This window comes from Corvus hawaiiensis, chromosome 6, assembly GCF_020740725.1.
Source record: "Corvus hawaiiensis isolate bCorHaw1 chromosome 6, bCorHaw1.pri.cur, whole genome shotgun sequence".
In the NCBI taxonomy this organism is placed as follows: domain Eukaryota; kingdom Metazoa; phylum Chordata; class Aves; order Passeriformes; family Corvidae; genus Corvus; species Corvus hawaiiensis.
Window position 1 is genome coordinate 52,079,692 of NC_063218.1, and position 21,908 is coordinate 52,101,599.

Here is a 21,908-nt window from a genome sequence, read left to right on the forward strand (position 1 = left end):
TCAAGGTGCCATTGTTTGTTTGACTGTTTGTCAGAGTGAGTGTTTGCTTGCTGTAGAGAAATGTGGTGCTCTTGGAAACTGTTGAACTGGGAGGACCTTAAAATGCTTATGAAACCATAAAATAGTCATGGAACAAACAGGGTACAGCATTTCCCTGTGTCAACTTGTCTCCACCTGAAAAGGCATTTGTGGTTATGAGGCTGAAGAAGCGTGAAGCTGACAACCAGCTTGTGTTTGGTTTTTTGGGGGGGATTTAGTCAACCCCAGCTCTTTTAGAACTGTGTCAGTGTTTCTTCAGAGCCATCAGCTAGCCTTTGGGCAGTACTGGGTATTTAGCTCACTGAGGGCCGAATTAGAGTAACAAAAGAGCACCTGAAGTCCGTCCCCCTTGCAGGTCTCCTGAGATGAACTGTGGAGTCTCTGCATTGCTGCTGAATGAACACGGTCTCCAGGGCTTTGTCCGTTCAGCTTGTTCTGCACCTGGTGCTCTTTGGATTTAAGCTGAATGCCACAAAATTTGGGACTAACAGTGACTTCCTCAGGGTCCTCTGCCAGGGAAGCCCAGTGAATTGGTTTCCTGGGTGCAATGCTGTATTTTAAGGAAAATGAGTTCAGTCTTTTCCACTTTTTATGTTGGATCATTCTAATGTAATAAATCTCCCTAAGATTGTATTGAAAATGATAAGAAACAGCTTTATGGGGTGGGCCCATATAGGGACCTGATAGCCTGCTCACTATGCTTAAAAAAAAAAAAATAGGCCTGAAACTTGCACCTTGTTTAATTACTAAATATTAATAAATTAATAAAAACTAGTAAATCATGGTGCTGTTTTGAACAGGCTTTAAATACTGTCTTGAATCCATACAAATAGTTCAGTCATGAAAATAGCAAAACAGTAATGTCAGGGCTGCTTTTATTTTTCCTAAATTTATTTTATTCTAGTTTTTCCCTTTTATTTTTCTATTTATTTCCTCCCTTTATTCATTTTCCCCCTTACTTACTTTTTCACTGTTATTTATGTTTTCCCCTAAATTATTTATTTTTCCCCTTGTTTTTTTCCCTCCTTTCCTTCCCCTTGTTCTCCTGCTCCTTGTTTTTCCATCTCCCATTGGTCTTTTCCCTCCCCTTGTTCCCCTCCCCTTATTTTCCCTCCCTTTATTTTTTCCTTCTTTATTTACGTTCCCTCTTCTTTATTCATTTCCTGTAATCTCATTTCCAGTTCCATACTAATTTTCCCCAATTACTTTTCTTTTTCGCCCAGTTCTTTATTTTTTATTTATTTTTCTCTTTGTTATTTCCCACTCCACTTTTTTGTCCTTTGTTTTGTTGTTGTTGTTACTTATTATCTATCTGTCTATCTATCTGTCTGTGCGGGGTTTTTAAGCTTAGTTTCGACCACTTTTCCCGGTGTTTTCCTGCATCCCGAGGGTCCCCGGTCTCCCCCTCCCCGCTGCCCTCTCAGGCCCGTGACGTCACAGGGCGGCCCCTCCTCGCGCGGGGAGGCACCGCCCCTTCCCCCTTTCGCGCTGGCGGGAGGCGTGTCCCGCTGCGGCCGCCGTACGCGCGATGTGGCTGGGGCGGGCCCGGCTCCACGTCAGCCATCGCCGGAGCGGCAGCGCCGCGGGCTCAGCTCCGCACCGGGACCGGCCCGACCCGACCCCACCGCCCAGGACGGAGCCCCACGGTCGGGCCGCGGCGACCTCGCGGGGCCGGGGGGAAGGGGCGAGCGCCGCCCCTCCGCTGGGTGCCACAGGCCCGAGGCCTCAGGGCCCCGCCGGCATCTTCCCGGTGGCCCCCGGCAGGGCCCCGGGGTCGCGGGGCGGCTGTGGGAGGGTTTGTGGCGCGGAGAGGGCTGAGGGGCTGTGGGGTCTCGGGGTTTGCTCAGGGGAGTGGACGCGCTCATTGAGGCAAGTTTTGCCTCGTAGCTTTAAATGCCCGGGTTTGGGCTAGGAGTAGGAACTCGGACATTAAGGGAGAAGTACCCCTCAGCTGGCTCTAAATTTGTCGGGATTTTTTAGTAAACGTCTTTAACACTCTATATTATAGTTGTGCATCAGTAAAACGGTGTATTCTTAGGGTTTTGGTTCATAAGGTGCCTCCGTTCCTAAGGCTCCCCAGGGATGTAGGTGGCGAGCAGGCGTGGCTTTTTGTCTTCCTGGCTCTACAAACTCTGTAACTTTCGATTTCCTTGGGTGCCGAGGCTCTGGCACAGGTTGCCAAGAGAAGTTATGGATGCCTCTGGATCCCTGGAAGTGTTGGATGGGGCTCTGAGCAGCCTGGTCTGGCGGAAGGTGTCCCTGCTCATGGCACGAGGTTGGAATTAATTCATCTTTAAGGTCCCTTCCAACCCAAACCATTCTATGACTCACCGCAGGTGACAGAAATACTACTGCTGGAGAGTTAAAACAGCACCTACATCTGTGTCCGTGTGGATTCTGAAAGATCAAATTGATTTCAAGTCTTGGTGCCTTGCAAGGAGGAAAACTTGGTGATGGTTCTCCCTGCCAAGTCTCCCAGCTGTGCCTTTTGGGAGGGTTGTTTTTCATTGCTGCTTTTCAGAGCCCAAAGTGCACTCATTTATCACATTTCAGAGACATGTTTGACTGTGATTTTGGAAATTTCTGCAGCTGAGGTCTTTGTATGAGTAAAGATATGTGCCCTGCTTTTGCAAGGATATACTTTATGGTCTGTGTGAATTGTTCTTGTAGGTGAAGGTGCTGGCTGCAGGGCTTTGAGGTGGGAGTTCTGGGTAACAACATTGGAAAAATAAGCAAAAAAGCTGCTGTTGAGGCAAGAAAACAGTTGGGAAAGACCTCTGAGTTCATCAAATCCAACCTTTGACTGATCACCACCTTGTCACCTAGGGCATGGCGCTAAGTACCACATCCAGTCGTTTCTTGAAGGAGTGGTTTATGTAGATATTTGTAAACAGCAAGCTTGAGTGATCTAGTCCTTAAAATACAGAATTCATAATGGAAAGAGGAGTGTTTCCTTGAAAATTTGTATTGCAGTTATTTTTTGGGGTAGTTGTGGTGCTGATTGAGGTGAGTTGTTTTCTTGTGTGGAAAGAGGCAGCAGCCCAGGTTAACACAACTTCCCTGCTCCCCGTTCTGGGTGAGGTTCTCTGGGTGCCCATTTGATGCGAAAAGGGAGTCTAAGACTTGTAGACAATTAATATCAATAAAAGCTAATTTATTTTGACACAATTTCTGTAGAAAGTACAAAATTGCTCACGTAATAAACAGTAGCAGTTTTCTTTGCTGTGCTGGTCAGTGTAGTATCATAGCATTAGCCAAGCAAGCTCAAGCTTGAGCTTTTTGCATTGCTTAAAAGATAGAGTAAAAAGGTTGATTTGATCCTAGATGTCTATTATATAAAGAATAAACAAACATGAGAATGAGGATTGATGCAACAAAAAGGTTTATTTCATCCTAGATACCTATTGTATAAGGAAAAAACAAACATGAGGATGAGAATTGAACTTAATAGCAAATTTTATTACCTGGACTACCATGCACACAGCAGCTTTGATAGATCTGTAGCCTTCTTGTCCTTTTTCACCATAAAAAGACTTGGTTTCCTCATTAGTGCGTAGTGGAGACAGTAGAGTTTAGCTGATCTGATGATCCCTGGCAGGTTAAATGCTCCTCTCTCCATCACATTGTCTTTTCTCCCATCCTTGGTCTCTGCTCTGTTGGATCACATGCTCATCTTCAAAGCTTCCTTCACAGACTGATTCAACTTGTTGATCAAGTCAAGAACTTTATCTTTTCTTTTTTTCTTTTTTCTGTGAAGTTTTTCAGCTGATTTTGCAATTTGGATCAGTCCACCTGGTGAGGCACACGAGCTGGGAAGGTAATAGGATTATACAGCCAGGATCAGGGGATGATTCTGTGAGGGAGAAGCTGCTGCATCCATTCACTTTCAGTCAGGTGCCCTGTACACTTCTGTTATTCCTGACTGTGCCCAAAATGTTTAAAAGATTTTATTCTTTTTTTGATTGTCTCTGAAAAATGTCATGCTCTTCATCGTTGTGGTGCTAACGGGAATATTTTAGGGTAACAGCAAAGTGAGAAGGCTTTTGAATGTGGCTTCTCAAGAAACCCAGCAATGCCTTCAAGCCATTAAGTCAGTTATAATAATGTTTTTGTGTTTATTAATAAAATCTTTTAACTTTGGGATGGCTGTGTTTGCTTGGTTTTTAGGTTGTCTGACATTTGTGTGAACATAATTCTTCCCTTGAGAGAACTCCTGTAACCAAGAGCCATGACTGCTGCAGAGAACGTGTGTTACACGTTAATCAACGTTCCCATGGATTCAGAGCCACCTTCTGAAATCAGCTTAAAAAATGATCTAGGCAAGTATTGACAGTGACTGAAGGATACTCCTTCTTACCTGAATTATTCTCTCATTGTGCCTTTCCTAGAATTTTGTTTACATTCTATAAACTCAAGTCTGTTTGATGTTTATTTTCTGTTGATTTCTGAAAGCTCTATGTTCCTCTCTTCGCTGTGTTTTGAGAAACTTTGTGATATTATCTTCTGTGCATTGGTGCCCTCCTCAGTCTGTGCAAAATCTGAAATCTTTTGAGAGTTTTAAGTAATACCTGTTTGGGCTGAGGCAGATTTGAGCAGATTTTTTGGAATAAGCAACAAATTGTATTGTCATTTGTTCGATGCACTGTGGAATGTGCTGGCCAAAACAGCAGTGTTAGTATCTGATATATGTGTGACATCAGAGCATATTGTAGTATCCTGGTATAAATTTAAGCATTGAAACAGCCTTGGAATTTGAACTCTTTCAATTCCAATGTATTGATCTCGGACTAAGTTGGAATTCCGTGCTTATTTTTAAGTATCTCTTTCTTCCTCTTTATCCTTTAACAGAATAAGGTCATGAGTTTTATTGATATGGTCTATTTCGCTCCTTCAGAGGGGTTTGTGTCTTCTGACACTGAAGATCAATATTCCTGTTAAACTAATTGTGACATGTCAGCCTTCCTCACTTCATTTCCTCCTCCTCTAGAAAAAGGAGATGTCAAGTTGAAGACGGAGGCCTTGAAGAAAGTAATCATTATGATTCTGAATGGTGAGAAACTGCCTGGGCTCCTGATGACCATCATACGTTTTGTGCTGCCTCTCCAAGACCATACTATCAAAAAGCTGCTGCTTGTCTTTTGGGAGATCGTGCCAAAGACCACTCCAGATGGCAGGCTCCTGCAGGAAATGATCCTCGTGTGCGATGCATACAGAAAGGTAGCCTCTTGTTTATTTCATTGCTTGTGTTCCTGTGCTGAATCATTATAGAAGGGGTATCATTTTCTGTTATTGAATAAATATAAACAGGGTTTATGCTCAGCATTTCCTTCCTAACAGTTGTGTTTCAGTGCTTCAGAGCTGGATGACTGCAGATAGGCAGCAGACCTACTACCAAGGAGTTTTGTGTTCTTTTACTGTTACGACTTAACAAAAATTTAGTGCTCCGTGTTTCCATGTCAGTGAACATTAAAGGTGAGGGGTAACTTAATTATCATCTTCAGGGTGTCTTGGGACAAGCCATGGATCATAAAAGGACACGATTGTGGTATATTTGGGAAACTCTTTCATAAAGATATTAAAGACCTTCAACTTTGGGAATGGGTTGGAAACAGGTGAGCTAATATATACAAGAAGTTAGTATCCCGTGTGCAGGAATGCCCACAGGCTGAGCTTTCACAGCTGTGGTAATCGGAGAAAACAAATACAATCCAGAAAAAAATCCTACAGGCTTTGTAAGTTTTACTGCTCAGAAACACATGTTTCTAAATATTGTGTAAATGTTTTCTTTAGGAAAACATTTCTTGAGAGGACAATGAGGTGTCTTCATGGATGTTGGGAACTTGTACCATGGGAAAGCTGCGCATGGGAGAGGGTTGCAAGTGCATTCATCTGGAGAGTCTGTAATTTCAAATATGTTTCTTGTTGCTTTTAGGATCTTCAGCACCCAAATGAGTTTATCCGAGGCTCCACTCTCCGTTTTCTCTGCAAGCTGAAGGAGGCAGAGCTGCTGGAGCCGTTGATGCCGGCCATCCGCGCGTGCCTGGAGCACCGGCACAGCTACGTGCGCAGGAATGCCGTCCTGGCAATTTACACCATCTACAGGCAAGTGCAGAAACAATTCACAATCCTGCATGCACAAGACCAAGGCTACCTTTAGTTTTGGAGAACTCAAATATTTATGAATCCTTGGTGTGGTGTTTAGAATTTTTATGTTTGTTTGCCTTTTCTCCTCTATCTGTGGGCATCCTGGGGTTCTACTCCTTACCAGTAGCTCTTTTAATTAGGATTTTTTCTTGTAAAGGAACTTTGAACATCTTATACCTGATGCTCCTGAACTGATCCATGATTTCTTGGTGAATGAGAAAGATGCAAGCTGCAAAAGAAATGCATTTATGATGCTAATTCATGCAGATCAGGTAAGGATACCTGCCCTCAAAATCATTTGGTTTAATAATTGTAAATATGCTGGGTAACTAGCCAGTAGTTTGTTGGTAGTATAAACTGCTTGTATTCATAAAAAACCCATGTATGATAGTGTTAATGCTTTTGTGGGATATTTGGTACTCATAATGTAGGTTTTTAGTGCTCCCTTTATTTTAAAGGAGAACTATGTTTGGTGAAGGTGCTGAAAAATGTGAGCATAACGACATTGAGAAATGCCTCATTATCTACTGTTCTAAAGCTTTTATAGTTGCATGAGAAAGAAATGGCAGTTTCTGTCTAGTGTTTTGGATTATTTGCTTTACAGGCAATTGTCTTTTGTGCCTAATTACCGTTAGTTTGTCTCTCTTTTTGTCCTCTCTAGATGGGATGGATTATTTTGCTCTTCAGGTCTACAGTGTTTTCCTAAATTGTTGAAGTGTTGCATAAAGGCTGTTTCATGTTTTCATTTTTAGAATGTGTTTTGATTTAAAATTCAACTGAGTGAGCAGATTCTGAATAACATAAAATAATTTATCTTCTATTTGTGTAGGATCGAGCTTTGGATTATTTGAGTACCTGTATTGACCAAGTGCAGACCTTTGGTGACATCCTGCAGTTGGTTATTGTTGAACTAATTTACAAGGTAAAAGGGAAATATTGTGGCACATTTAAAATAAATGCACATGTTGGATTATATTAGACTGTTTTTTAAAAGGGATAGACTGTTGCCAGAAAAGGCATCATAGCTGCCTTTTAGTCCATGTCAGGAATATGTTATTGCTTAATACAGCTGAGTAAGATTTGTCTCTTGAAATGATAAAGAGCTCAAGTGTGCACAGTATAGAGCAATATGTCTCACATGATTTGCTGTGATGGGGACTGCGTTATTAGACTGAACTTTGTGGGCATGAGCAGGGTATCTCTTACAGAAGCTGGTAGAGGCTCTGCCTTTCCTTTTGATGGGAGATTTTAAGATGCTGCAGCATAGCGCAGAGTTGTTGAGAACAGCTTTTGAAGAGCTGTTGTAATTAGATTTTTACAGCTGTGAATGATACTTCCTGTCACCATGTGCTGGTTTGGCCAAATTTAGAAATACATCCTCTGAGAGAGGGCAGGTTACAAACCACCCCTCCCCCACCAGGTTCGGGAAAAAAGAAACTTTCTCCTCAAAGGAAAGTGAAGGAGATAACAACTATTTATTTAACAAACACACGGGAAAAGGACAATAATGCTAAATAATAAAATCCCTCGCTGTGGAGAAAAACCTGGGAAAGCGTTGGGAGTCTTCCCTTTGGTCTCCTCGGAGCTGGGGCTTGGCCCAGGGCCAGGCCCTCTGCCCGGTGGAAAGTCCTCCCGATGTGTTCTGATATTGAAGCAGTCCAGCAGAAAAAGGGAAAAAATCCAAAATTCCAGGAAAAAACAAAAGTTCAACTCTCAGTCTCTCTCTGGAGAAAAAGAAGCTGAAAAGCTGGCCAAAAGCTGTCTGGAAAGCAGCAAGCCGGGTGCTTCCCTCCGCTCTCGCTCTGCTGCCGCAGCTGAAAAAAAGTCTCTATCTCTGTCTGACCCTGAACAAGCTGCAGCCTGCTTTGAAGAAGTTTTGCTCAGGTTTTCCTCCCCCTTCTCAGGCTCAGTTTAAAGACATGGAAAGGCACAAAATTAGTTCCTGGGCATAGGGCAGCAATATGGGATACACATCATAAAGTCATCTCAAGACACACCAGAAAAGGTTGTCACCTTTTGCTTAATTTCTCCTCTCTGTAAGATAGTGGAGCAGGTAAGCTGTAGGATTGCTCTTTTCTTTATGTGCCAACTGTGGATCATTCTTTTATCGAGGTCTGTCATGCAAATCCATCGGAGAGAGCTCGGTTCATTCGCTGCATCTACAACCTGCTGCAGTCCTCAAGTCCTGCGGTGAAGTATGAGGCTGCAGGTACTCTGGTCACACTCTCCAGTGCACCCACAGCAATCAAGGTATGCAAGTGTGGGTTTCAGCTCTTCGGGAGCTTCTAATGCACTGAAATGAACACTGTGCTGCATGTTGGTACTTCGAAGGAGTGAAGGCTTTAGTAATATGGGCTGTGCAACACTTCTCATGTGAAACACTATCTTAAAGTATCTCTTAGAACTGGTCACAAAAAAAGACTGTGCAGGCCTGGAGCTAGTGGACATCATGTCGCTTTGGTAGGGGACAGGCTTGCATACTCTCCAGAATGTTGGACCACCCTACAGTCTGCTTGGCCTAGTTAGCAAAGCAGATTACAGCTGAAGATTTCAGAGGTTGGATTAAATTTTTTCCTTGTGAATATGACTCATTTCAGACCAGGGTAGAAGCATAAAACAGTGAAGATTCATGTTGATTACTGATTGACCTGGGGTTCTTAGTTTTATGTTTGTACAGCTGATTATTTAAGATCACTCAGAAATTTTGAACTTGTATGGAAATTTCAAAGATAGGTTATGCATAGATTTAAAGCACTGTAAATAGTAGTTTCCAAAGGTCAGGGGAAGTATGAATTCCAACCTTCTTGGTTTGGCATCCCCATTTTTGTTGAGTAGACACACTGTACATAGAAGCTGTCATTAAAACCATATCTAGCTAGGCTAACACTGCCAACTCTTTTAAGTTGGTTTTCATGCCCTGTTGCATATTTCAGCTGACCCAAAGCATGTCAGATAATCTATCTTACGTCTTTCTTTGAATTTGAAATCAAGTCTGTGTATTGTAAATTGATGTCATTGTGAACCTTCATATGTGATTTTTGTAACGTGGTGGTAGAATCAGTTTATGATGGACCAAAAAACTTTAAAGTCTGTGTATCAGGTTAGTTTCTATGCCAACTTTGAGCAGCTGCTTTAATAGTAAAATAGAAGGAGTCTTTTCCTTGATTTTGGAAATTTTCCAGTTTCTGCTCTTCATTACTTAAAAAATGGCTTTGATCCTTTTAATTTTAGGCTGCTGCCCAATGCTACATAGATTTGATTATTAAAGAAAGTGATAATAATGTGAAACTGATTGTCTTGGACCGGTTGATTGAGTTAAAGGAGCATCCCTCCCATGAACGAGTGTTGCAGGTATGTGAGCTGTCTCTTTTCCTGCAAGCCTTAGGAAGGAAAAGCCTTCAATAACAGAGCTTTCAGGTTTTTGCAATGTATGGAGAAAAATACTTCTGAAGTTTCAATTTTCTGTTGGTATGTTTTTGGTCAAAACATATTGGATGCACTTTTATGTTTACGACTTGGTGCTTTTATTGTCTGCATAAGAATTAACGAGACTTCTGTGTAAATGTAGAATGTATTAAATGAGCACTGAGAAATTCTAATGCCTGTTGTTTGCTTGTCAGTAGATCATATATTATGTATCCAGAAAGGCTTTGAAAATCACTGAGGACTGAAAAATAGAACTGTATGAAAAGGAAGTAATTTAAAACAGCAAAATACTTCTTTTGTTACTGTTTCAGGATCTAGTTATGGACATCCTCAGAGTGTTGAGCACCCCAGATCTAGAAGTGCGCAAAAAGACCCTTCAGCTGGCTCTGGATCTTGTGTCTTCAAGAAATGTGGAGGAGGTAAATTACATGTACTTTTGATTCATTACACTATTATTTTTCTTTTGAAAAATGTCACTTTTTAAAAATTTGGTTTGATCTTTTCTGCAGCTTGTGATTGTTCTGAAGAAGGAAGTGATTAAAACTAATAATGTGACGGAGCATGAAGATACAGACAAGTACCGGCAGCTCCTGGTTCGGACACTGCATTCCTGCAGTGTTCGCTTCCCAGACATGGCTGCAAACGTTATTCCAGTGGTATGCAAATGTTTCATTACGTTGTCATTAAGTGTGTTATACCTATACTCAACACCTGCAGAATTGCTGAAGCTGAGGTGTTCCTAATAGTGGCTTCACAGAAGCAATGCTATTTTTAATTCCTAAAGAAACATAGGACTTTTGATGCTGTAATTATTTGTCTTCTGAGACTATTTTTAAATATTTTTGAAGAACATGAGCTGAAGAGGACCTTTAAAAGTGCAATAATTTGTATCACTAGAAAAACAGTTTGGGATTATGATTATTGATGCTTGTCTGGAATGTACTTAAGGTTGTTTGACTTCAGTTTTGTTTCATGGGAGAACATAAGCAATTTTATTTTTCTAAACATAGAAGGGAAGTATTGTACAAACTTATCTGTGCTGCTGTTTTTGATGACGTTCACCCTTCTGTGGCAGCTGATGGAGTTCCTTAGTGATAACAACGAAGCAGCAGCCGCCGATGTCCTAGAGTTTGTGCGGGAAGCGATCCAGAGATTTGATAACCTCAGACCTCTTATTGTTGAGAAGATGCTCGAAGTCTTTCATGCTATTAAATCTGTCAAGTGAGTCCAAAATATGATATCAAACAGACTTTGGAGCACCTGGTGGCTCACTTGCATTGAATGTATTTTGTCATGAAATATGTACCAAAATCCATGTGACCCACACAGAGAAGACTGAATCTGAGATATTTTGAGGTAGAGGATTTCTAGGTACAGCTTCCTTCTTGTCTGCTTGTACAAGAGATAAATTGGGTGTTTGTTGCATTGAATAAAGAAAATAAATACAATTTTAATTTCTATAATGCAGTTGATAATTGTGATTCCACTTGCTAGGAAATAGCATTGTTGATGAAGGCCAGCCTTAAAGTAATATGTTGGTTAAAACAGAATTCCTAAAGAATTTACGCTTGTAGGCAACTGGAAATACTGCACATTTATTAGAAAACCCAATCTAACATAGGCTGAGCTTTGCAAACAATAAAGCTGTTTTAGTACCTTTCAGGGCTCTAAACACTTGGTTTGCTGATGGATCTGTAAAAGTTAAGTCAAATGAGAATTTCTCTGTATCAGAAGAGCACTCTGTCATTCTAATACAGAGAAAACTCTGAATCTCATCTCCACTGTAATCTCATTAAATGGGAAAAAAAACCCCTCTGAAGCTTTGCTATTTTTTTCCTAATTTTCATTCTTGTTCTGGTTTTTCATTTTCTTCTGTATAATGGAAAAATTAGTTTGTCTCAGTTAAATGGAGAATTTAGAGCTGACTTTATTCACATGCAGTAGAGTATTTCATTATGATCACAATGAAATTTAATTTTGTGTATGTCAGGATTAACACAGATGGAAATAAATTTGTAGCAGAGAATACATCTAATTTGATGTACTTGTTCGTGAGTTTACTGAGGCCAGAAGGATAATTGCTTTTGATTTAACCTGCTTTTGTCAGTTGTGTCCTTTTGAATTTGTCAAGACTGGCCTTTACCAACTGACCATAAATCAGTTTTCTTGGTGCTAGTTTGAGTATATCATGAAAGCATGATTTAAATTAGTGTTCTTGTTTCAGGATTTATCGAGGAGCGTTATGGATCCTGGGAGAATATTGCAGCACAAAGGAGGATATACAGAGTGTAATGACAGAGGTTCGCAGATCACTCGGAGAGGTGTGTGTACTTCGGGGTTTTTGTGTTTACTGGCTCTTTGTGGTTTGTCCTGCCATTATTTTAAAGTACCTTTTTCTTAGAAAACCACTGGGTTTTCTAAGAAAAAGGTATTTTAGAAAGATCAAGTAAGATGCAGCAGTGTTTTGAGGACTTCTGATGTGTAATGGCATGTGCACAGGAAATCTTAAGTAAAAAGCAGTCAGGGTTTTGCATTTGTTATTCATTTTTTTTCAAGTAGCATACTTGAGCTGAGAATAAATGATGTCTATTAAAAGAAGAGTTGAGAAATTCCTTATTTCAGAAAATTATTGCAAATTGGAAAATGATGATTTAATATATCTAGTAGCAAAGAAAGTATGCTAAGTCTGGGTTGTTCTGAGGAAAAGACTTCTCTGACAAAACCTAATTCATTAATGAGAGTTTTATTGCATATGTAGGAAGCATCTGTATGTATTTCAACATCTGCTTATCCCCTCAAATTCTCCCCAAAGTGTTGCACTGTAGCTGACCTTTTGCTTATAAAAACTTAAGTAATGCAGGTAATTTTTATTAAAACCTTCTGCAGAAGAAAACTGCATCTTTTATTTTAATTGTAACAATTGCTTCCTGCTCATTTCTAGATCCCAATAGTGGAATCTGAAATCAAGAAAGAAGCTGGTGAGCTCAAACCTGAAGAAGAGGTGTCTGTGGGTCCAGCCCAAAAATTAGTGACAGAAATGGGCACTTACGCAACACAAAGTGCTCTTAGCAGTTCCCGACCTGCCAAAAAGGAAGAAGACAGGTATTTGTGATTTCATGCTTGGCCAGGAATGACTTGGTTAATTTTTATGTTTTTTTATTTGAGTGGTATTATCACTCATACAGAGTTCAGTGGTTGAGGGAATTTCCTGTTTTAAGGTATTATCCCAACTAGATCGTATCCCACAGGAAGTTGCCCAATTGCTTAGGATTTAGTAATCAAAACTTACTGCATAAATAAGAACTTTATTAATTATGATATCCTAACTTCTAGTCGATTTTTCTTAATATGTAAAGCTCTTTCACAATTTTAGTTGGATACAGAGATGTTGTCTTTAGATTAAAACATTTTCTTCCCTTGATATCACCTTGCACTACTACACCTCTCTCTCCCTAGTCCATGTGGAAATGACTGTGCGACTTGTGAAAATCTTTATATCTGGAAAATTACTTTGAGAAGGAAAAAACCCAACCTTGTGAGGTGTTTCAAGCTTTTTTTGCTTGTACAGTATGAAAGTTAAGGTATCAAGAGAAGTAGGCTGAAGATTGTAATCCAAAAGTAGTTTTCTGAGGATCATTTGTCTTTGCAGACCTCCATTACGAGGATTCCTGCTGGATGGAGATTTCTTTGTTGCAGCTTCCCTTGCTACAACTTTAACCAAGATTGCTTTACGTTATGTGTCCCTAGTTCAGGAAAAGAAGAAACAAAATGTGAGTCATCTCTTGTGTTTTCCCATTCAAGGAAGTGCTGCTTATGGGTTCTTTTCTTTTAAACAGATGAAAAACGGGTTAAGTCCAAAGTGAAGTGCCAGTTATGTGATTGGATAATAATGATAGTTTGGGTCACAAACAGGACCTGCTTTCCAGCCACTCTGTCTAGACAGTGTCTAAATCATTCTGCTTGGTTTCAGATAACAAGTACTAAAAAACTAAGTAATCTGCTCAGACATGTTATAATTTGATTAATAGGCACCTTTTTTAAAATAAGTCAGAAGTTAACATTTCTTTAAAGCTGTGGAAAATGCAATAACCTTCTTCCATTCTCTTTTCTTTGTCCTCCTTCTCAGTCCTTTAATGCTGAAGCTATGCTGCTGATGGCCACTATTCTCCATTTGGGAAAGTCTTCTCTTCCCAAGAAGCCAATTACAGATGATGATGTGGATCGTATTTCGTTGTGTCTGAAAGTGTTGTCAGAGTGTTCTCCTCTTATGAATGACATTTTCAACAAAGAATGCAGGCAGTCCCTTTCTCATATGCTGTCAGCCAAGCTAGAAGAAGAAAAACTTTCCCAGAAGGTGAGCTATTAAAAGTGTGTAACCATAAACACTTGGAGTTTTCTGTGGATGTTCACATCCAAGCTGGTCCCAGAAATGTCGCCATTTGATTCTGTTAGTCAGCCATTATTTGACTGTTTTTCTGTGCTAAAGAATGGAATTCACTGTGAATTCTTGAATTATTCTCTTCCTGCAGAAAGAATCTGAGAAGAGGAATGTGACGATTCAGCCAGATGATCCCATTTCCTTCATGCAGCTTACTGCTAAAAATGAAACGAGCTCAAAAGAAGACCAGTTCCAGCTTAGCCTTCTTGCAGCAATGGGAAACACACAGAGGAAAGAGGCTGCTGATCCTCTTGCTTCCAAGCTTAATAAGGTAGTGGGAAATCGGTGTTTTAATTATATACATGGGATCACTTTGGGAATTGAAGGCTGGAACTGATGAACCAGACTATGCTGGTTGATTGGGAAGACCCAGGTATATCCTGGTTGGGGTCAGGAGAAAAAGAAAAGCACTTGTGCTTATAGTTGTTACCTTCTCAAATGGGATGGGGACTAACAAGAAGGAGACTTGGGAGAGGGCTGAGCTGGTGGAGTATGGAGAAGAAATTAGGATTTAATGGTTTGAAGATCCCAGTAAGGTTCACATGGAAGGGAGCAGGGATGTCACAAGTGATTAAGAACCCCTTTCTTTGGATGCTATCCTACTGCCAAGTGCAATGCATCCTTATTTAACTCTTTATGCCCTTTTTTTCTGCTGATTACCAGAACCTGCTGAGGAGTTTTAAAGAGAAGAAATCACTTGATTAATTCATTAGTTAAGAGTTAAACCCCCAGACTTTTAAAGACTGGATAAATTCCTTTTGATGTTTAAAATTACCTTTTCATTTTAAGTCAGCATTTCCTTGTCCTACGGATCATCTGAAGGATAAATGGCATTACAGTTCATATTTTAGGAACTTGTCAGTTCAGAATACATTTCATCTGGAGAGGTTTTATAATTGTACTGTGTGTGCAGGGGGACGTGTGAAGGAAAGCTACTTATTTTGGAGGCTCATATTAAAGAAGAATGGATTTAATTGTACTTTATTACTTTTTTCTTATTTTTTGTCATTGTTGGACATGATTCTGTGTTTTAAACTGGTTTCTGAGAAGGCAAATCCCTTGGCTTGTGTCACAGGTTACTCAGCTGACAGGTTTCTCAGACCCTGTGTATGCAGAAGCTTATGTCCACGTCAATCAGTACGACATTGTGCTGGACGTGCTGGTGGTCAACCAGACCAGTGACACTCTGCAGAACTGCACCCTGGAGCTGGCCACGCTGGGTAAGGAGGGCTGAACTGCTGCAAACAAAGCAGCTCTGAGGTTTTGGGCATTGGGCTGTAAGGAATTCCTGAAACTCCTCCAAAGTGATGCCAGTTAGTTGCCATTTTGAAAGTATGTTTTTGAATGCCTTTAAAAATACACTTTTTTTATATTTGCTGGAAGTCTTGTATGTATTGACACTGACAGTGGTATCTGGTGATATAAACCCTAGTCAGATTTTATCACTAAAAACATAGCATTCATTTCCCCTTCTCATTTATTTCCTGAAATATAGACAGGTTTTTTTTATGTACTTATTTTCCATTGTGCTGCTACCATAGACAGGAAAATAAAAATAGGTCAAAATCCCAACTGGTATGGAGCAGAAAGCCATCTGCCCTAGGTGGTTTTTGCACTCAGCCTGAAGTACTTAAGTACTGCATTCACCCAGCTGAAACCATTCCCTGTACCAAGAGCTGTGCCAGAGTCTTGCTTGAATAATACTGAGGCTTTGTTAACTTCTCTTAGAGGCATCACTGGAGCAGATAATTCAAGAGCAGTAACCAGTTTCTTATTAGTTGTCCTCTGCTTTGGCAGTCAGGAGCTGAAATACATTTACAATATGCTGGGAGAACTCATGTACTTTTCACTATTGTAAATATGACTGGAGGGGGCATAACCTTTCTCCTAAAATTTTGTAAATCATTTGATGGGACTAATGATGGAAATAAATAAAATGGATGTATTATTTAATAGGTTGTATTTTTCTATTTGTCAGCTCAGTAAAGTGGAATTCTGTATTTCCCAGCTAAGGTACTACAAAAGCTGACTTGAGGCATTAGTCCTGTGGATAGAGCTCATGCTGTTCATGCTGTGTTCTCAAATTGCAGTTTAATAGAACTAAGGAGTCTTACAGTTGCTTGCTGAAGGATTAGTAAAAATGCATCCCTTAGTGTTTCCTTGGAGCAATTATATTCAGGATCAAGGGGATACTTTGACCTGTTTATAAATAGCTTAGTGCCTGCAGTGCTGGACGTTGTACTTCGGGTTTGAGGCACTTGACTGTAGGGTTAGGTCTTATGATGTTGTCAGTGATTAAAACACAAGGTAGAATTAACCATTTCCTTGTTAAATAATTAATGCTAAACTTGATCCAAAGCCCATTTCAGTCAGTATTTGCATTTGTTTTCAGTGGGGTTTGGGCGAACACAGCAATATTTTAACTGAAATTTGTATGTAATGTAATTTATCTCGCAATTAGAAAACTATAAAGGACAACCAATTGCAAATCAACTAATATCTTTATGGTGGTGTTTAGTGCAGCTCTGTAGATACAAAAATTGAATGGCAAGAAAATAAAAAGGTGTTGTTCCAAAAGCTAAGCTCATTGTGTACTGCTAATGTTCCCTGATCCCCATCTCCAAATTTCTTTACACAGGTGACTTGAAACTTGTGGAAAAACCGTCTCCTCTGACACTCGCTCCACATGATTTTGCAAACATTAAAGCTAATGTCAAAGTCGCTTCAACAGAAAATGGAATAATTTTTGGTAATGTTGGTAAGTAAACAACTCAGTGTGCAAAATTAACATGAATGTGTTGCATTTTTAACTGCTTAATGAGCTCAAAAATAAGTAAACCACTTCATACTGGGACAAAAAATTAAATTACCACGTAAGAATATTTAATGATGGTTTAAAAAAAAATTCTATATCACTGTTACTTAAAACCATCATAGAACGTGCTGCCTTTAGGATGATTGTCAGCATGAGATTGAGCAAGGGTTGACTGTTGTTAGCTGGCAGGTGGTAACTCAGCACCCTTATTAAGTGCAAATTCACTTTTTGGAACCTTCAGGTGGTTTTGTGTGTTCTCTTGCAGTGTATGATGTCTCTGGAGCAGCCAGCGACAGAAACTGTGTGGTTCTCAGCGATATTCACATCGACATAATGGATTACATCCAGCCTGCTTCCTGTACAGATGCTGAGTTCAGACAGATGTGGGCAGAATTTGAGTGGGAAAACAAAGTTAGTTTTGTTTTTTGTATGTTACTTTGTTGATGAGGTACAATTCTTGTTCTACAGCAGCTCATTACAGCAGCATTATCTATTGCCACATAAACCTCGTTCAACATCCTCATTGGATGTTTGCCTCAAGTAGCTTATTCTCTTACAGCTATCTTATCAGTTTCACAAGCTTAGCAATGCAATAACTTGGTGTTTTGGCTTGCAAAAGAGGTTGCGTGCATTGTGCTTTACCTCCTGTATGGAAGCTGTCCAAACTGACTGGTGATTGCTGTGTATTTTGGCTCAAAGGTGAGAGGCAACAAGTGTAAGTTTATGCTGAGGCTGCAGAATTACTCGTGCTGCTCAGCCTCTCCAGTTCTGAATTACTTGTCTTTTGGGTGGCAAGGGACCTTTTAAAGGTCATGTAGTCCAGCCTTCTGCCAGGGGGACAGGAATATCTTTCTTTCACCTTGCAGTACAGCTGTAGCATAAAGTTGTGGGTGCTGTGTGAGACCAACAAGACCGTGGCTACACTTCATCGTAATTGAGCGTGCCCAAACCTAAAGAAAGGGTTTAAGGGAGATAATATAAGGATAGAGTAGAAACATTAAACCAGAATGGGAGATATTTTACGTGAACTGCAGCCTTGTTTAGTACATAGGTGTGCTCGCTTGAGGCTAGATTTAAATGTCTTGGGGGAAACTTGTGCATGATAAATTATAATACATGGTATATGAAGCCTTAGCAGTTTGTAAACTCCTTGTAAGAGATGTGTTAAAAACCAATTTAGACAAGATCTATAATATTCAATATGATGAAGCCAAGGCAGCACAGAGAGCCTTGTTGCTAGAAGGGGAAGATGAAAGTAATCTTTATCACAGGTTAAAAGCAAACTTTGGACTAGGTATCTCTATTTCTTGTTCTGGCAATGTGTAAACTGTATTCAGGCAAGGGGTTCACTGTTTGGTGTAGAGAATCTAGATGTTCAACAGATTATCATATTCATCCAATATATTTTAGAAACATGGTAATAACATTAAATTCTCCATCTTAACAAGTGGATGGCAGGAGGGGAAGACTTCCTATGATGCAACCACATAGTGGGAAGTGCATCCAGCTTACTGAGTGTGCTGTTCCTCAAGGAGGAATGCAGAAGTGATCTCCTTTATAGAGCCCTGAAGGAGAGATTTCAGAAATACTTGAGGTGCTAATGAAAGTAATTGCCTTTTTTTTTTTCCTTCTTAAAGGTAACAGTGAATACAAATATCATTGATTTAAATGAATACTTACAGCACATACTGAAGTCAACCAATATGAAATGCCTGACTCCAGAGAAGGTGAGCTATTTCTTGGAGATTTTTGAATACCTTTTTTAGTTCCTATGCTTTATTGTTTAATTTGGTCAGCATTTGTTATTAATGTAGCTGCTTACAATATGAAATAGTACATATACTTCAAAGTTTTTAAATGAACGGTCTGAAATGAGTACAAGCAAATAAATACTATCAAAATTCTCCGTTGTCCCAAGCTGGAAAATCAGAATGTCCGTTTTGATTCATAGTAGCTAAGCTGTGGTATATACTTGGTGGGGCCATCTGTTTACATCAAGGATTTTTTTAGTAGCTCCAAATTTCTTCCTTCTCTGACAAAATTTACCTTTCCTTTGCCATTTTAGCCTTTTTATTGTAAAGAAAAATAAATATATAGAACAGCTACTTGCTGTTAAGATATAGTATGTGTGGTAGCTATTAACTAATACATGTATCATAGCCAAATTAAGTATAGTAGCTATTGAGCTTCTTTGCCATTTTGCTGCTGGTTAAAACAAACCATAAAATGCCCTCCTGTCTTGTCTTGATGTATTTTATAGACTGCATAATTTCCAATATTAATTTTAGGAAAAGGACACCACTTTCCCAGTGCATGATTCCCACACGTTACAAAACGTTGCAGGTGAAGAAAGAAGTTTAAACGTGATACAGTGACAACTGCCTAGCTAAAGTGGGGTGAACTAAACTGTGTTTAGAGGATTTTGGGTTTTTAAGAGTTCCCCTGTGCTTTCCATAGGCTCTCTCAGGCTATTGTGGCTTTATGGCAGCCAATCTTTACGCCCGTTCCATATTCGGAGAAGATGCCCTGGCCAATGTGAGCATTGAGAAGCCAATTCACCTGGGGCCAGAGGCGCCTGTCACAGGTCACATACGGATCCGGGCCAAGAGTCAGGTAACAGGGCTTGGCATCCTTGGCATTTTTAGGACAATGTACCAAGCACTCTTAAAAATCGGTGGATTTTTTGCAGTCTTTTCTCCTGGTGTGTTACCATAAAATAGGCCTTTGCGCCAGGATTTCCCAATTTTGTCCATAGAGCTGCAAATAGGATGGGATATTTTATTTGCTTTTAAATAAAGAGCAAATATGCCCCAGGGTTGCATGATGTTCTTCCTACCAAATTACACTTTCAGTTGTCACACAACAAGGAAATTTTATGCATGTAATTGCTGTTCACTGATTCTTTTTAAAAACAAACCCCAGGTTTTTTAGTAGGAATATTTTCTGTAGGTATATGAGTCTGCTTTGGATTTTAGAATTTCTACCTCCCAACTAAAAAAAAATGAATGGCATTTTGAGTAAATAAAGTAAACCAATGTACAATAGAAGTACTTTAAGCAGTGTACAATAAAGGAGTACCTAAGAGTATTCAAGCCATTTTGTTTATGTGATGTCACTGTAAAGATTTTGGACTGGTTTAAATTAAAGTTTCTGATATGTTACAGTGCCATTTTTACATAATCTGCATTCGATTACGTATGCAGCATGGTTTCATCTTGAAGTCATTGTGCTATTGAATATGTGGATTTATTCATGCAGTTTCTTTTGAGAGTTCCTCAGTTTCTATGCAATATTAATATGGCTCTGTGATTAAATTATTTTCCATAGCCTTGGTGCGCTGAGTGTGCTGATATCAGCACTGGGACTTTCAACAGTTGAGTTTCAGTAACTGGACTGGCAGTTTTAATTTCTCCCCTGGCAGTCCTCTTTCAATTGATGGGAGGTCAGAAGGTTAAAATTGGTTTTGTTCTTCTGCTTTTCAGGTTGCTAACACTTTTAAAAGTTCCCAGCTCAATTAAGTTTGATTGTTTCAATAATATATGTAGACCTAACCTTTACCGAGTGTTGAGGGAGTGACCACTATGACATGTGCACAGTGAACAGCTAGAAATTTCCATGCCACTGACTTCATAGATTTCTATATATGGAACTTCCATTTTAATGTAGATGGGATAAAGTTATTTTCAAGTGAAGTATTTGTGTCATGATTGTTGTCTTTCTTTTCCTTACAGGGAATGGCCCTGAGTCTTGGAGATAAGATCAATCTGTCTCAGAAGAAGACAAGTTTATAAATTTTACCTAATGTCTTTACAGGTCTTTTACAATTTAACCTTAGGTATGTGGCTTTTGGGATCCAGAACATCTTATATTCTTCAGTGTTCTGTAATTATAGAAGCCAAGCTTTTGAGCTGAAAGCATTCCAGCAGATAATTTATAGGTTCTCCATGATTGATATTGAGCAAACTTTTAAATCTCCAGGGTTTTTTTTCTTTGTCCTGGAAGTCATGTTTTCTTTGTCTCTAATATATACTGATGCTCACAGTACAATAAACAAATTATGCCACTACTGTTTTGTCTCTAAATTATAATCTCTGTATTCTCTGATCGGTATTGAATATCTGTCCAGGGGTATTTTGATACTCTGAGAAAGTTGGAGTCTGTACTAGCTTGAGTGTTTACAATAATGCCTAGGCCTGAATTTGTGAATGTGTGATCATGATTCTTAAAATACACTGGTATAGCTAGGAGAATATAAATTTGCCAGCTAAATTAAAGGCTCTGTATAATAGCTTGGCACAGACAAGCTTGTAGTACCAGAAAAGAGACTGTCAAAATTCAGCTCTTGCCAGCAAGTTGTAGAACCTTAAACTTTGTTTCTGAAGTGCTTTCCTAGCGTTGTTATCCCGAGTAACGTAACATTGCTGGTGGTGTTCTTATTTTTCAGTTAATGTGGAAAAGACAGCCAAGTGCAGTGTTAAAGCTGTAGCAGCATAAGCAGTTTTTCAGTGAATGCAGCCATTAGCCACGTGTGTGAGCTCAGGAAGGAAAGATTCAGACTCATGAGCTTGCAGTGAATTGAGCTAAGTTGAAAATGAAGAGTTGTGACTGAAGGTCAGGTCAGGATGTTGAAGTGAGTTAACACCATTTGACTACTCAATCTTACGCAAATTAGCAGTAGATTAAAACCTATAACCATTAGGTTGCAAATACTGTCAGCTGAATCTATTCAGCCTTAATTCTGAATTTGTTAAATTGTTGCAAGCTTTTACTTCTACAGAAGAGTGTCCAGAGCCAGCAGTACTTTTCCAGTACTCCAGAAGGACAGAAGAGAATATTCCAAGTAGCTGCTTCCCAAAACATTTAATGCCTCAGTGATGAAAATACTTATTTTTCATTCTGAATAAGCACAAGGAGCACATATGTAAATTCTGAAATGAAATAGTCTGGCCGACTGTATTTTATCTGACTAAAGGATGGCCCTAGAAGTGCAATGCAAAACCTCAGCATGGTTTTGCTGAATTAGCCATTTGTTTTGCATGTTTTGAA

General features: G+C 39.6%; 1 protein-coding gene across 3 annotated transcripts; it reads left to right on the forward strand.

The window, feature by feature from the left end:
• Positions 1 to 1,573: 1,573 nt before the first annotated feature.
• COPB1 (COPI coat complex subunit beta 1) lies at positions 1,574 to 20,925 on the forward strand. Of its 3 annotated transcripts, none has more exons than XM_048307575.1 (22): positions 1,574 to 1,685; positions 4,207 to 4,358; positions 5,027 to 5,256; positions 5,972 to 6,141; positions 6,341 to 6,455; positions 7,013 to 7,105; positions 8,296 to 8,433; positions 9,415 to 9,534; positions 9,921 to 10,028; positions 10,119 to 10,265; positions 10,685 to 10,830; positions 11,834 to 11,930; positions 12,551 to 12,711; positions 13,259 to 13,379; positions 13,736 to 13,963; positions 14,139 to 14,318; positions 15,123 to 15,267; positions 16,686 to 16,805; positions 17,128 to 17,273; positions 18,500 to 18,589; positions 19,320 to 19,475; positions 20,594 to 20,925. In XM_048307575.1, the coding sequence occupies exons 2-22, from the start codon at positions 4,268 to 4,270 to the stop codon at positions 20,651 to 20,653; spliced, it is 2,862 nt and encodes a 953-aa protein (XP_048163532.1). In that variant the 5' UTR covers positions 1,574 to 1,685; positions 4,207 to 4,267; the 3' UTR covers positions 20,654 to 20,925. The 3 variants fall into 3 exon arrangements, with proteins under 3 accessions (XP_048163532.1, XP_048163534.1, XP_048163533.1); XM_048307577.1 differs by having other exon boundaries at positions 1,574 to 1,680; XM_048307576.1 differs by lacking the exon at positions 1,574 to 1,685 and adding an exon at positions 3,842 to 3,933.
• The last annotated feature ends 983 nt before the right edge of the window (positions 20,926 to 21,908 follow it).

What these genes read in the sequence shown, in the direction of transcription:
- COPB1 (XM_048307575.1), top strand. Translation starts at nt 4,268, where the DNA reads ATGACTGCTGCAGAGAACGTGTGTTACACGTTAATCAACGTTCCCATG. An exon ending in CCTGGAGCTGGCCACGCTGG is followed by an intron (nt 15,268 to 16,685) that starts GTAAGGAGGGCT and finishes TTCTTTACACAG; the next exon opens with GTGACTTGAAACTTGTGGAA. An exon ending in GGATCCGGGCCAAGAGTCAG is followed by an intron (nt 19,476 to 20,593) that starts GTAACAGGGCTT and finishes TTTTCCTTACAG; the next exon opens with GGAATGGCCCTGAGTCTTGG.